We start from the raw sequence: 15,707 nt of genomic DNA on the forward strand, positions 1-15,707 counted from the left end.
GTAATGTGTGCAACCGCCACAGATGAGGTGTGCCTGCTGACTAGTAAAGGTGTTGTGTGTAGATGTGTTTGTGAGTGTTAGGGAAGGTCTCCAGGGCGTTGATGACAGATTAAACAGAAGCGCCCCACCGTGCCCCTAGCTCCCCTCCTGTCGTCCTCACCCCTCAGCACCCTAATAGAGGCTGGCAGGCAGAAATGAGTTGCCATGGCAGAGTGTATTATTTTTGAAATGCTTTCACACAGGCGGTCCGCAGACGCCAGGTCTTACCCATCTCTACCGCATGCTTTAATGTCATCTGCCGGCCTTGAAATTGCTGTGTCTAATTGTTTGCCACCTGCCACCAAATGAGCTGCCAGACGTGGACAGGCTTCTTGGATTGTCTGTCAGAAGCTTAATAGATAGGGAGTGAAACATCAAAAAAAAAAAAAGCCTCAAACACAGGAGTGATCAAGATGACTCGCACATCATAGTCTTTCTGGGACTTTTCCAAAGGTGAATTTTTTCAATTAGTATTGAATTACCAGAAAGCCGTGTTTGCAGATGGGGCCGCCACCATGAAGGACTTGCTTTAGTCCATTAAAAACAAGGAGAAACACTTTAATACATTAACATCAGTCCGTATCAGTGCTAATGGATGGTATGCTAATGAACGGAGTGACAAAAAATAAGTTTGCCATTATATGAGTCCAACACAATAATTGTTAATGTTCATTTATGCACTGAGACTGTGATACTAATAGCCATTTCAAATAAAACATATAAACTATTGCATTATTCATAGTCTACCCAAGTTTTATCTATGCTTCATTCAAAGTAAGTAAATTTAAAAAATCCTATTAATAAAATATGCACAGGATAATTCATGCATCATTCACAAGCTCCCAGCCAATGAATAATTCATGAGGAGTGTTGATCAGTCTAATACTATCTGCTCTACCTGTCAAACAATTGCAAGAAGTCAACATAATACTGTAGAAAAGCATTGCTTTAGAGATCTTTATGCTCAAAACTGTTGCAAACTGAGGTCCAATAATGTACTTTAGAGGTTAGAATGTCCATGTTACACATATTACTGATATGTTTAATTTATATTAACTCAGTTAATAATAATTTTAGTAGTAGTTATTCATATAAAGTGCTTTGAATGTTGTTTTCACAAAACGATTAAATACGACAAGGACTGATTACTATTTATTTTTGATGTAGTTCCACATTATTTTGTCAGCTGTGGTTCACAAATGGAGTCATTTTTGCAGCATGTCCTGGCTGCTATTTTCCATCAATTAAACTATATTTTAAGTCCAATATGACTTGTTAGCTGTATTTTTTTGTATTACTCTGTTCCTAAGTGGTAAATACAGTGAATATGCTTTCGACTGTCATTTATGTGTGTTGTTGTGGTAAATGTAAGGCTGATAAGTTTTGATTTGTATTCTAAAACTTACGTTTACACTACCAAACCAAAGGTTTGGGGTCAGTAAGTTTTTCATTTTCATTATATTTTATTATTTATTTATTTTGATAAATTTAGACTTTTTTTTCAGCAAGGACGCATTCGATTGGACAAAAGTGACAGGGAAGACATTGAAAATGTTACAGCAGATTTTTATTTCAAATTAATGCTGTTGTTTTAAACTTTCGAATCATCATAGAATCTTGATTAAAATGTCTCAAACAATTTTTCACAAAAATATAAATAAATAAATCTGTTTTCAACATTGATATTAATAACAAATGTTTCTTTAATGCCAAATCAGCATATCTGAATGATTTCTGAAAGGTAATCTTTCTTTCTTTCTTAAATGCATCCTGGGTGAGCTTAAGAGAAGCTTAAGACTTTTTACAAAGTCTTACCGACCCCAGACTTTTAAACAGTAATGTATGTATTTGCATCTACAAGGATAATTAATAACTCATAAAGACAATGGTACAGATTTATGATTTTAAGGGTATGTTATTCTCTGTTTCAAGTGCTCAAGGGGAAGCACGTGTCACAGAATGTTTTTGCTTCCTCACATGCGATCTATGAGAAACTATCTGTGTCACGCCAACATGTTAAAGAGAGCGTGCCGTCGGACAAGTGGCAGTTTCCCAGACAAGAGCTCTAATGGCTCCATCCTCTCTCTGTACAGTGTCTGCTCCGAGGTCACATTGTGCAGCATCAGGAGGCTTAGCAGGTGACATTAGAACCAGCCCTGCGCTACATCACTGAAAACAAGCAGATCTCCATATCGGCCAGCATCTTGAACCAAGTCAAATCGTGATAAATAAACCAGGCCGATAAACATACCAACAAAATATCATTCCATTCTCCAAAGCACTTGACTCTGTTATGTTTATAATATCAAACTAATCCTCTCCTGCTCTTTGCTATCAGGCTAAGGTGAGTTTCCATGAATCTGCGAAGCTCCAGAATGTCTTGTGAAGACATACAGGAGATTATCAGTGAGGTCAAGAGTTTAACGCAAACTTTTGATCCTGCTCATCTCCAGCACTATCTTGATCTCGTTAGACAGTTGCCTCTGGAAACCATGTGATTTCCTTCTACAGCTATAAATAAGCTGGGGAAAAGGCTAAATATAATTTCTTGAAGGCATAATTAAGTTGATTAGTGTATTTAGGCCCTTTTTAGTGGTTTAATTGGTTTAGTAGCTATATTTAGAGATTTTTATTTCGTTAATGAGCTTTTCAGAGATTGCAGCTGGCCAGTGTTGAGAAGGTCAAAAAGGATGACAAGATGATTGCTGGTATTGGGATTTTCTTTAACTGGAGTGGGTTGTTCCTGTTATGCCGTACCTTTGGAAGTACTTTCTGTAAATGTATTTCAAAAATGAATATACTGTTTAAGTATTTCTATAAAAGAATGTGCCAAACTTTCAGACATATGTTCGCGGCTTGTTCAAACACTTAAATAAATTTTACCATGACTAGAAAGGTAAGAAAAACAGAACCGGATGGTAAACAGCCAAGAAGAATTTGCTTTGATGAGGGTGTCACCTTTTGATGTTTTATGTTTTGTGATATTTTTGCTTATTGATATTTAACATGTTCATCCATCTTTCCTCTCTATCTTTATTTGTTCCTACACTTTTATTCTATATTTAATTACTTTCCCCTCCTTTTTTAAACTTTATCTAATGGAATAGAATATTTTGAAGTGGTACAACTTATACCACAAAACTTCCTGGAAAGTAAAGTAATTCAGAAACTAGCTTTTGCAAGTGTATATGAATGTAACAAAACAACAACAACAAAAAGTTAGGACAAAACTTCATTGATGACCATATAGATAGATACCATATTTTTTTTTAAATATATTTTTATAATTTAATTTATTTATAATTTAATTAATTTATAAATTAATCCAATATAGTGAGATATTTAAAAATGTTCTGTATTGTATTAATAACCCATAAGGTTTTCTAAGGTGAGAACCTCAAAACTGCACCGCTGTAGCAACAGCTAATTCCTGCAACACACCTGGAAAGTATCTTCCGATGAATTTCGCTCCGAGTTTGACATTATGTCGTCACAGCAGTGGACAAACAGCAGGAAAGAGAAACATACCCAAAACCCAGCAGTCACTGCTTTTGATTTTACTGTTTGTTTGTCCTAAGCTCTCATTCTGTACAGTCGCAAGACAAGCACAGGCCGGCAGGAGAGCAGGATGTTTACTTTGCCTGCAGGTCTTTCCCTTGCCACTGCGACCATTCAATCTATCCACTTTCATCCAGTCTGACTGGACTGGAAGACAGCCAGCAATCTCCCTCCAGCTTAATCAACTGATTTCACCAGCAACCGTGTATTTATTGTTGCAGGTGTAATGTTTTATTTTGCTTTGTTGGATGTGTTTCTTTTCGCTTATGCAGAATCTTGAAGCTTTTGTAGGTCACTTGCCGTCCCTTCTGGGAAGTGCTTGGTAAAATTCTAACTGATTGGTTAGGTGTTTACACATCCGCTAATTCCAGTACATTGTTCTGGCCTGGTTACAAGAAAAGTTTGCCAGCCGCATCCAATCCAAGGTATACTTATTTAAAGACTGTGTACACTTTCTTTTCCTTCCTCTTGCAGGAGTGTGGTGGTACAGGCCAAGAAGCCTCTGGCAGTGAATACAGTGGGCAGTTCGGGCTCCAGCAGCACCCTGACCTCTGCTAGCACCCCAAACATCTTCGCTGCTGCTTCATCCACTACACCCAAGAGTATGATCAACACTACAGGTTAGCATTGCTCTGACTTATGTCTCGATACAACCTTACTGAACCTATTCTGGATTTATTACAAAGTTATGGTAACTTTATAAGGACAGACATTGTCCTTAAAAGTATATATAATGGTCACAACTGCTCTCTGTTCGTTAATGAGACGCTAATTTGAATGTGCAAGTGCTTAAGTGAATTTCCACTGAAATGCATACTCTGCTCTGCTATTCTTAGAATAATTAAAGATGTCATTCCTAAAATAATTCAATCTCAGGAAATTAGATTTGGTGGCATCGGGCTCTATGTCCACTAGAGGGGGCCCCCTTCATGAAGCTTTCTCAAACTATAGGGAAAAAAAGACATGAAGATAGGATCTATATGAAATTTCAAGGTTGTTATGCAGCCACATGGAGACTATAAGGAAGTTACATTTCAAGTGTCCCCCTTAGGGTGCACACTGTGAACACTATAGATTTTTCTCTTGAGACTGGAGGTGTTATACCTACCTTATTGAGTGTGAAATTGTAAGTGTTTATTGCTCTAGGCAGGAGATTCTAGACTGAAAACATAATATTTGATTCTGTGGGATGCGTTGAAAATATCTGTAATAGTAATAATTTTCCCAGTTTTTTTATTTCATTAATTTTCGTGTATTGGGAATTATGTTGGTATTATGTTTTCTATAAGAGAGGCTCTTTTTAGTCCCTAGTCAAACGCCTTATTGAGATCTGATTAGAATGCACAAGGTACATTAATCTGAAATGAGGAAATCCATCAGAATGTCCTTCTTAATACAGCGGACGACTTTGCAGTTTTCTTCACAAATAAGACAAGAACTATCAGTGACCAATTCTCCATGCCGCAGACTGAGGATAACTTCACAATGACGATACACACTCTTTCTCCTCCTTCTCTCCACTTTCAGAAATGGACGTTTCCAAACTTATCCTGTCCAGTCATCCTACTACTTGTGCACTTGATCCGATCCCCACTCACCTCCTTCAAGCGATCTCTTCTTCAGTCATACCTTCGCTTACTCACATTATCAACTCCTGTCTTCACTCTGGAACATTTCCCTCAGCATTTAAGCAGGCTCGGGTAAGCCCACTGCTTAAGAAACCATCTCTAAATCCAGTGCTTCTAGAAAACTACAGACCGTATCCCTTCTGTCATTCATTGCAAAGACAATTGAGCGAGCTGTGTTCAACCAGCTTTCTATGTTCCTTGTAAAGAACAACCTCCTGGACAGCAACCAATCTGGCTTCAAAAGTGGCCACTCAACTGAGACTGCCATGCTCTCGGTTAATGAAGCTCTGCGACTGGCAAGAGCAGCTTCAAAATCCTCAGTACTCATCTTACTGGACCTGTCTGCTGCTTTTGACTGTTAATCACCAGATTCTCCTGTCCACCCTCAGAAAGATGGGCATTTCTGGAACCACATTCCTGTGGTTGAAGTCCTACCTCTCCGATGATCCTTCAGCGTGTCTTGGAGGGGTGATGTTTCGAAGTCACAACAACTTGCTACTGGGGTTCCTCAAGGCTCAGTACTTGGACCACTGCTCTTCTCCATCTACATGACGTCATTAGGATCTGTCATTAGGACGCATGGCTTTTCTTATCACTGCTACACTGATGATACCCAACTCTACTTCTCATTCCAACCAGATGACCCGACGGTAGCTGCTCGCATTTCAGCCTGTCTGAGTGACATTTCTAGCTTGATGAATGATCATCACCTTCAGCTCAACCTTACGAAGACAGAACTCCTGGTGATTCCAGCTAACCCATTGTTTCATCACAACTTCTCTATGCAGCTGGGTTCGTCATTCATAACTCCTTCCAGGACAGCCAGAAACCTAGGAGTTGCGATGGATCATCAGTTAAGCTTCACAGACCACATTGCTAACGACCCAGTCCTGCAGATTTACCCTATACAACGTTAGGAAGATTAGACCCTTCCTATAAGAGCAAGCCACCCAACTTCTTGTCCAAGCTCTTGTTCTCTCCAGACTGGACTATTGTAATGCTCTCGTGATGGGCCTTCCTGCATGTACTATCAAGCCTCTGCAATTGATCCAGAATGCAGCAGTGAGGGTTGTCTTCAATGAAAAGCTCACGTTACTCCTCTCCTCATCAGGTTACACTGGCTACCAGTAGCCGCTCGCATCAAATTCAAGGTACTGATGCTTGCCCACAAGACGACCACTGGCACGGCACCAACATACCTAAACTCACTGGTTAAATCGTATGTGCGATTTAAACTCATTTTCAAGAAACATCTAAAGACTCATCTTTTTCGCCAGCACTTAACCAACTTATACTAGCACTTTTCCTTTTCTTGTCTTTCATATTTATAAAAAAAAAAAAAAAAAAAAAAAAAGACCTGACTATGCGTTCTGTACTGGACTAACTGAGACTTGTCGTGGCACTTGTATACTGTTGTTGTTCTCTTTTTGACCCTAACTGCTTCTATTGTTCTCATTTGTAAGTCTCTTTGGATAAAAGCGTCTGCTAAATGATTAAATGTAAATGTAATGTAATGATGCTTCCCCTCATCTTGGTGTATTTGCTTATGGGTGGACACCCATCTCTGACACGGCGATTGATGGCTGCGTAGTAGATTTCCCATCCTCAGATGTCCCATGACAGCTTGTGGTTTCACAGGATGACAGTCCATTGCAGTGATGTATCTATCAGAAGCTCCCTGCTGCACAGAGTGCTGTGGACACTGGCTTTGGCAGAGAGAGACATAAAGGAATGTAAGATGGTGCTTCACGCTCTCAGGTAGAGGCGAGAGTATTAGGGATATTTCTCAAAGCTTGTACTGTACCTCGGTTGTTAAGTTGTTACCTGATGAATAAACAGAAAGAGCATTTGATTTTAGTGCAACTTAGGGCTTAGTTGGCAGTTGGTGGGGATATAAAGTGATAAAATATAAGGTCAGTTGTTTTCAATGTCTGACAAGGTGTGAGAGAAATATTTATTAATTTAGAAATACTTATTTAAAACAAAATGTATTTATATTTTCCTCTAAAGTCAACTTTTACACCAAAAACTTAATTTATTCTTTATTTAGTCACTTTTCCTAACCTGTGATTTCTCTCTTGTTGTCTCTCAGGAGCCACAGATGCGTCCACCTCCTCTTCTTCCAGCTTTGTGAATGGAGTCACCAGCAAGAATCTGCCTGCGGTCCAGACTGTGGCCCCCATGCCTGAGGACACCATGGAGAACATGAGGTGAATCAGAGTCCCAAGATGTGTGTTGAGGTCTAAGACAGACAGCAGGATAGAGATTCAGCTTGATGTTTATTATAAAATGGGATGGTTGGATGATTGGATGAGCTGCTTTTGAAGCGTTGTGAAATATCACACCAGATGTCATTTTATGTGAAGGAAAACAAGGCTGTGAGGATGCACTGTTCTGTCTTAAGCTTAGGGATGCACAATATGTCAGTACCATATCAGCTATTGGTCTATTTTATTATATATATAATATATATATATATATGTAAAATATTATTATTATTATTATATTTTATTTTTTACTGGAAATTGAAAATTGACCACTATTGGACATTTGTGACCCTAGACCACAAAACCAGTCTTAAGTCGCTGGGCTATATTTGTAGCAATAGCCAGAAATACACTGTATGGGTCAAAATTGTAGATTTTTCTTTTGCCAAAAATCATTAGGATATTAAGTAAAGTTCATGTTCCATGAAGATATTTTGTATATTTTCCTACCGATAATATATAAAAACTTCATTTTTAATAAGTAATATGCATTGCTAAAGACTTAATTTGGACAACATTAAAGGTGATTTTCTCAATATTTAAATATTTTTGCACCCTCAGATTCTAGATGTTCAAATAGTTGTATCTCAGCCAAATCTTATCCTATCCTAACAAATCATACATCAATGGAAAGGATATCCAAAAGGTTTTTTATTTTTTTATTTTTTAAAGTTAAATAATTACTATTTGAATATATTCAGTACTGCCACATGGTCCTTCAGAAATCAAGTGAATATGATTTCACACAATACCCCTTTAACATGATAAAATAACTGCAAAACGCACCCTCAAATGTCATATTGCTTTATTTGAGTGTGTCTGTGATTGGGAAGTACTTCCTCTGTAAGCACCTCATCAGATGCATTTGTGTTTGTTCATCCAGGCATTTTTTTTATTATCACTGCCACAAGAGGGGGTCAGAACTCAGGCTTGTTTTTTCATGTTTACAGAAATTGTGCCTTTCCTTTGTTTAGGGCAATGGGCGACAGTCATTTTATTTATTTTTTATTGTTGTGGTTGCAACAAACAAGACAACCCCACACCGTACATATCGCCTGTCCCCTCTCTCACTGCCCGCCGTGGGTGTTTGTGCTGTCAGAGAGGGCAGTGCGAGTGCTAATGCAGAGAAATCAGTGTGCATAGGTCTTTTGGAGAGTGTTTGGAAACCGTGCTGACCTTGGCTGCATCCTTTCACCTCATCTAATGCTTTGTGACAGACATCTCACAGACATGCCACCGTCTGACTACACAGGAGAAAATGTGTGTGTGTGCGGCTCTCTCTCATGCTCTCCAGGGGCCTCTACACTTCACACAAACACACACATATATCCACACTCTTTGTGGCTTCTCTGCCGCGTCAGGAATCGCAAATCAGTTGCCATGGCAGCGGTAACCGACAGCACTTACTGGGAGTGTGAAGTCAATGATGAAACTGTCTGGATGCAGAGTCTCTGATGCCTAACCCGCACTCCGAAAGACAAGAGATGGGTTACGCTGTCGCTGCCTGGGTCTCATTAGTTTTCCTTTAATCCCCCCCCCCCACTTATTTTCTACACTTACTTCTATGACACAAAACCCTTTTTTTGTTTTCAATAAGCACACCGAAAAGGAAACACAGTATTCTCAAAGCTCGCAATCTAATTATCATCAGATTTACAACCAAGACATGCAAACTCAAGTCAATTTGCATGCTTATACAACAAAATCCCTAGCAGTGTTAAGCATTTATTGTTTACCCAAGCCTGCCTTAAAATACTGGTTTTGCGCAATATAATTTTTTTAATGCTAGTATAGTAAATATGCTAGTACTGTAAGTACTGGAAGCTACTTGTATTTTATCTGTGTCGAATTAAGCTTGAATTGGTATAATGTTTGTAATAACTTAAAAATAACAAATGATGTTATTATCAAATAAAGTTTTTTGCAATTCTAACAAAAAAACAAAAAACAAAACATGAATACTAGTCCATATTGTACATACTGTTTGTTACAAACCTTTAGACACATTAGACTGATTTTATGTGTCATTCCTGAGTAACCTTTTGATTTAAAATCTTATGATTGAAAAAATATCCTTGATTTCTGCTAGGGCTGGGCGATATACAGTATCTAACGATATGATAATGCATGTTTAGTCAGTAAATCTGGTTCCGTGATTAGCACTTAATCGCCATCACCTGCTTTTAAATGGAGCGGCATTTAATAGACAGAGCCGTAGATCACGGACAAGCTACGCAATATCGCGTTCATTATCGAAGGCGATTCATGTTAAAATAATTCCTACTGTCATATAAGGACTGTACTGCAAAAAGTATTAAAAGTTTCTAACAAGTATGCAAACCTTTAGAGACTTTTGTCTGATTATATATTTCTTAAGTAAATTTGAAAGTTTTAAAAGGTTTAATTCTTAAATTCTTAAAACAACTATAAATTGGGGATTTACATAGTGACAAAAATAAGTTTGTAAATATCAAAATTTCTTCATTGATTGCTCATAAAATGTATGGGACCATGCTTTTTTCATAATTCCAATAAAAATCTTAATATTAACAAGTTTCATTTAATGTTAGTACCTTAGGGTAGGGTAAAAAAAATTGCAGTAAAGTCACCTATTTCTGCCCATTTCTCCTTTGTGTTTTTGGTCTTGACTTTGTATTTTGGAGTTTTATGTAAGATTTCTCAGCTCAGTTCATTTAGCTCATGGTCAGGACCAAAGTCTGTACTAGAGCCGGCCAGTGCCATAGGCAAGAACAGCTTCCAGTGTGCCTTAAAAACCCCACAAACATGCTTATTTTCTAGTGGGGTTAGATTCCTGTAGGGTACATGTAGTTCTCTTTTCTTTTCTGCAAACTGGCTTTGTAATTTGTCTTAGTTGTCGGAGCCCAGGATGTTCACTCTGAAGTTATCTGCAACTGGTTGTTAGTATGTGGCTTTGGTTTGGTCTGTTGGTGTGCCATTTTACTGGTTAAGTATTAATCACAATTCATGGTTTTGTCTTCAAAATTATTCTTTTTACCAAGCTTCTTTAATTGATTTGCTTTGTCTATCCACACAGTATCACCACTAAACTGGAGCGAGCTCTGGAGAAGGTGGCTCCATTACTGAGGGAGATCTTTGTGGACTTTGCACCTTTCCTCTCTCGTACACTGCTGGGCAGTCATGGGCAGGAGCTGCTCATTGAAGGTACTGATGTGGAGTTCTTCATCTCCCTGTCTTTCTCCTTGTGTATTACATGATCATGCTGATACGGGACGGTGCAGGCTGTATTTGATTGATTTTATGTTTCTTACCTCAATAACCTTTTGTTTTAAAAAGCTTGTGCGTTTATAGAATATATATATCAATGTATATACACTTAAATATATCAATGTTTTAGTATGAACTCAGCATCAAGGGACATGCATGCAAAATGAAGTAAACTTAGAAAATAAATATTCATATTATTTACTGGTTTATTTGGTATGTATACTTATGCAAAAGTTTGGCACCAGTTAGATTTTGAAAGAAGTTAATACAGTTTTTGAAAGTAATACTTTATAATACTAAGTAATCCCGAATAATACTTTTATTTAGCAAGAATGCATTCAATTGATCAGAAGTGACAGTAAAGACATTTATAATGTCATAAAAGATTTCCATTTCAAGTACATGTTGTTTTTCAGATTTTTCTGTTCATTAAGAATCCTGATAAAACTGCAAATAATTCAAATGATTTCAAAAGGATTGAAGACTGGATAAATGGATGCTAAAAAATTCAGCTTTGCCATCACAGGAATAAATTACTTTATATATATATACAATTAACATCGTAAGAAAAATATTACAAAACTGTTGTTTTAAATTGTAATAATATTCCACAATATATGTAAATGCAGATTTGGTGAACAAAAATAACAATATATAATTGAAATTAATAATAATTATATAATAAGCGTTTATATAATTTAATTATTTTTGTTGGTTGGATGGTTGTGTTTTCTCTTTTTTCACTTACTTTGAAGTGCACAGATCTACTTTTAGAAACTTCTCTAGCTGGTTGCGATGGGCCACACACACTTTCCTCTCACATGCTCACATGGCAAGGCAACCTCTCTTTGAACAGGAACCCACATTTCAGGCTCTGTTTTGTGGCTTTTTTACCTTTAAGCCTCAGTGTCAAATCATGGTGTACACCCCCCTCACTGCTCAAAGCCAGTTTGTTCTGACTAATGTAGCTCCACATTACGGCACGCTGGAAATATGCGTGTCTACAACTCAGGCAGCCATTTCATGAAATAAATTCTCAGACAGACATTCTTCCCTGGATTCAAACTCTCCCTTTTTATGAATTATAACAGCCAGTTTTCTGTCTTTATCTTCATAGTCATACTTAATCCTGTTCGCATTAGGAAGCATCACAGTTTAGGTTGCCTGCTGAAAACAGGCGCAATGTGTCAATTTCATGACTTTACTAGTGAAATCTAGTCAACTGAGTCAATGTTTTGCTCTGAGATGGTGTATTTCCAGACTCTGCCAGAAGGGGCGAACTAGACCTTGCTAAACCTGTCAAGCCTTGACCCCATGGTTTTGTATGATTTGATTTCCCTAAGCAAATTTGAGTTGATTACTAAGGCATGAGGTTGCAAAATTGTGCTGGGTTTTTTTTAGCCCATTGCTATGTGGTTTAAATGGTGTTGTAGGTGGTTGCCAGAGCCTAAACAAATTTAAAGAAATAGTTCACCCAAAAATGAAAATTGTGTCATTATTTACCCGCCCCAATGTCCTTCCAAACCTATTTGACTTTCTTTTTTCTGTGAAACGTAAAAGACATTCTGAAAAATGTATTTATATATGTAAATATATAAATATATAAATGTACGTTTATGCATTAAGAGATGCTTTTATCCAAAGTTTTTCTCCATTGCCTTGGATTCAAAATCTTGACCTTGGTTTTGCTAGCACAATGTTCTATGTATAAATATGTATATATATAAAATGCAGTGTAAGTAAATTTTTTACTAGATTTTAGTCACTTATTTTAGTAACTTGCTCATATTTTTTGGCCTTTTTATAACATTTGTAATCTGTTACATTATTTAAAATATGTATATGTATTTTAAGAGTAGAAGTTATTACAGTTATTATTAAATTAGAGAATTATTAAATGTATATAAAATAAGTTTTTATATATATTTTATAGTTTTTTTATATTATCTATATTATTTTATATAGTATAAGAAATATTTTTATGTGTGTGTATAAAAATTACATTATTAATTTTTACAACTCAAAATGCCTTTGACTGTGCTTGTACATTGCTGTTGCCCATGGTTATTGTGATCCTGCCCAAACGAACCCCAATCATGAACACATAACAGTGACTTCCTCATAGATGACTCTTTACCCTCGCATTCATTTGTCCAGTATGTTAACACCATCCCATGACCAGAAGAAGTGATGTCTGTTTTCCCACCTCCTTCCCTTCCTCTCTTCCTCAACCTCTCACAGCTGAAATACTGTTCGCTTGATGCAAAGGCTCCCTATTTACCCATAATTACCCTTCATCCATCACTCGCCCCGGCACTAGGGGTCAAGGCCCTGCCCGGCCTCCCTCCAGACACTCGTTCACTGGGGGCAATTATACCCCGCTCGCCCTCGGACAGCCTCCCGACACTTGGAGTTTGAGTGCAAGGCCCCTGAGTGGAACACTGCACTTCTTGTGAGAGCCAGCCGCCCAACTCTGTGACACTTCAGCTCTCTGACAATGTCACATTCACGCCAGTGAGGCTTAACTGGAAAGCGCGGCGACTTGCTGTTTAAATAGAATGAATTTAGTTTGTCCAGCAGCGTGATCCAGAGGTCAGGCCTGCCACCTGACTGAAGAGAGGAACCCCGGTGGGGAATTGCTGTGTGTACGGCCCCATCTCACCCTCATAAATGAGACAGAGAGATGGTTGGGACTTGAACTCTTGGCCTCTGAAATATTACGGTCATAACTTCACAGACTGAATGGTTTAGGAGTGATCATTCATGGTGAAAGGATGTTTAAGTGGGTAACGAGACAAGTGGTGCTGTCAGACAAAAGTGAGCTGAATTTAAAGCTCACTTTACAGGAATGTTTTTACCACAAATTGTATGTATACAAATTTTATTAATGGGATTTACAGTTTTGATTTAAAAATGTATAATTTCTGAAGAAAATTAGTACTTTTCTGGGCAAAATTATGTGCCATGATTTTGGAGTGGTTGCCATGACATATATATATGAGGTTGCTAAGGTGTTCAGGGTGGTTTTTATTACATTTCTATTTTGTACAATTCCTGCAATACTGACCTGTTACAAGTCCGACTATCTAACCACTAGGCCACAATTGCCCCACTTCCTTTCATCTCTAACTAGAAAGAAAAAAAAACTTAGCGGTGAATATACCCAGGCTTTTAAACTTGACAGCATTTTTTGTTTGTATTTTTTGTAAAACTTTCCCACACCATATTGGTTCGGCTTTGTTTGCATGTCCCATAAGTGTGTCATCTTGTATTGCGTTAGAAGAATTACAGAATTACTGAATTACAGTTTTGCGCCACAGCGCCACACTGGTCAAACCATGTTATTGCAGACCCTGACATCATATGAGATCAAACGAATGTTCAATAACTTTTTTTTTCTGCTTTATTGTCCACCAAATGAAAAAAGTAAGCCCAACCAGTTAGAAAATTAACAGCACACATCTTATCAACCCACACAAATGAAGCTATAATTTACGCAGGACTAGTTCCTTGGCAACGTTTAAAACTTAGAGTTAGGTGTTTGTTCCAATGCCTAACCCTAAATATGTGCATTAGTAATAATGATGCAATACTAAATACTCTTCCATCACTTCCACTACGTCTCATTACACCACATTCATGCTGAGACCTCTCTCTCTCTCTCTCTCTCTCTCTCTCTCTCTCTCTCTCTCACTGCCCTCATCTTTCTTTCATTAGAGTCCTGTCTCTCTGACTCTGCTGGCTCATGCAAACAAGTGCATCAGCTATGTTAATGCATGTGTGCATATGTGAGTGTATTTGAGGTAGAGAGTTTGTCTTATATGGCTCTCAATAACTGCTCGTCATTTACAATTACCTTGTATATCAGTGAGGTTAACCAGTTAACCAGCTGTCCTTTATATTTAATTAACAAAAGGCTTTTTATTTAAAACTGTATAATTTACTCAAACAACATCTTTCAAGAGAATGGTGCCTGTATAAAAAAAAAATATATATAAACACATATACACACACACACACACATATATATATATATATATATATATATATATATATATATATATATATATATATATATATATATATATATACTATATTCACTCCTGTATTTAAATTTATTCTAGCATGGTTTGAGAAATATGCAAGCAAGACCATGGCCTTGGCTTTTGATCTCACACTGGCATGCAGCAGATGACCTTTGACCGCTCCAGAGACACTATTAGTGACCCCACGAGCTGTTAGCTATCTGAGTCATAACGCACAGACGACAAGAGACGTTCAGTCTCACATTCATAAGTTAACTCATCAGAACTGTCTTGGATGTTTGTGTGACATAAAATGGTTGCATTTTGGGACCGTTCCATTCATCTGCACCATTCACTTTTCTGAGGCCATGTGGACGGCCTGCCCTTGACTAACTCTCGCAGATGTAGAACGTGCATAGTTATGATAGGTCAAAACACATGTAAAAACAAACAACCGCTAAGGTTTTTTTTTTCTTTTGTGTGTGTTTATGAATATGATCAAGCAGAATGATTCATTTATATGTCTTTTTTTCTTTCTATTCCCTTTTAGGTCTGGTGTGCATGAAGTCCAGCAACTCAGTAGTGGAACTAGTTATGTTGCTGTGCTCTCAGGTGACCTGTCACTCTTTTTCTGTTTTCTTCATCTTTCTAATGTTATTTTCCAGCATGACACATTGTCTATTGTTAACCGTCACAACGAGCTGCTTAAATTATTTGTCTGGATGACAGAAAGCAATACACAAACATGACTGGTCATTAACATGTTCATTTATCAAAGCCAACCTTAAGTGATTGTGTCAAACTGCTCAGCTTGTGATGTTAACTGATATAATTACAAATTTTAACTCTTAAAAGCCTGATATATGAAGTATTAGTGTGAAAAATCTTATTTTATAAAATTAAACCATTCATTGAACCTTTAAAGAGAAAAAGTTATTGTGAAT

General features: G+C 37.4%; 1 protein-coding gene and 1 long non-coding RNA gene across 2 annotated transcripts in view; one reads left to right on the forward strand and one right to left on the reverse strand.

The window, feature by feature from the left end:
• nbeab (neurobeachin b) overlaps nucleotides 1-15,707 on the forward strand; it is a 257,230-nt gene that overhangs the window by 111,478 nt on the left and 130,045 nt on the right. The window contains exons 30-33 of the mRNA XM_059534202.1: nucleotides 4,072-4,217; nucleotides 7,318-7,435; nucleotides 10,548-10,675; nucleotides 15,314-15,375. Of these exons, the coding sequence (XP_059390185.1) occupies nucleotides 4,072-4,217; nucleotides 7,318-7,435; nucleotides 10,548-10,675; nucleotides 15,314-15,375 (454 nt within the window). The remainder of the gene's footprint in view (nucleotides 1-4,071; nucleotides 4,218-7,317; nucleotides 7,436-10,547; nucleotides 10,676-15,313; nucleotides 15,376-15,707) is intronic.
• On the reverse strand, nucleotides 6,726-7,419 carry LOC132123532 (uncharacterized). The gene is made up of 3 exons (XR_009426530.1): nucleotides 7,290-7,419; nucleotides 7,030-7,049; nucleotides 6,726-6,931 (listed from the first exon to the last, which is right to left on the reverse strand). It is a non-coding gene; the product is annotated as an uncharacterized LOC132123532 (long non-coding RNA).

Source organism: Carassius carassius, chromosome 41 (assembly GCF_963082965.1).
Source record: "Carassius carassius chromosome 41, fCarCar2.1, whole genome shotgun sequence".
NCBI classification, from domain to species: Eukaryota; Metazoa; Chordata; class Actinopteri; order Cypriniformes; family Cyprinidae; genus Carassius; species Carassius carassius.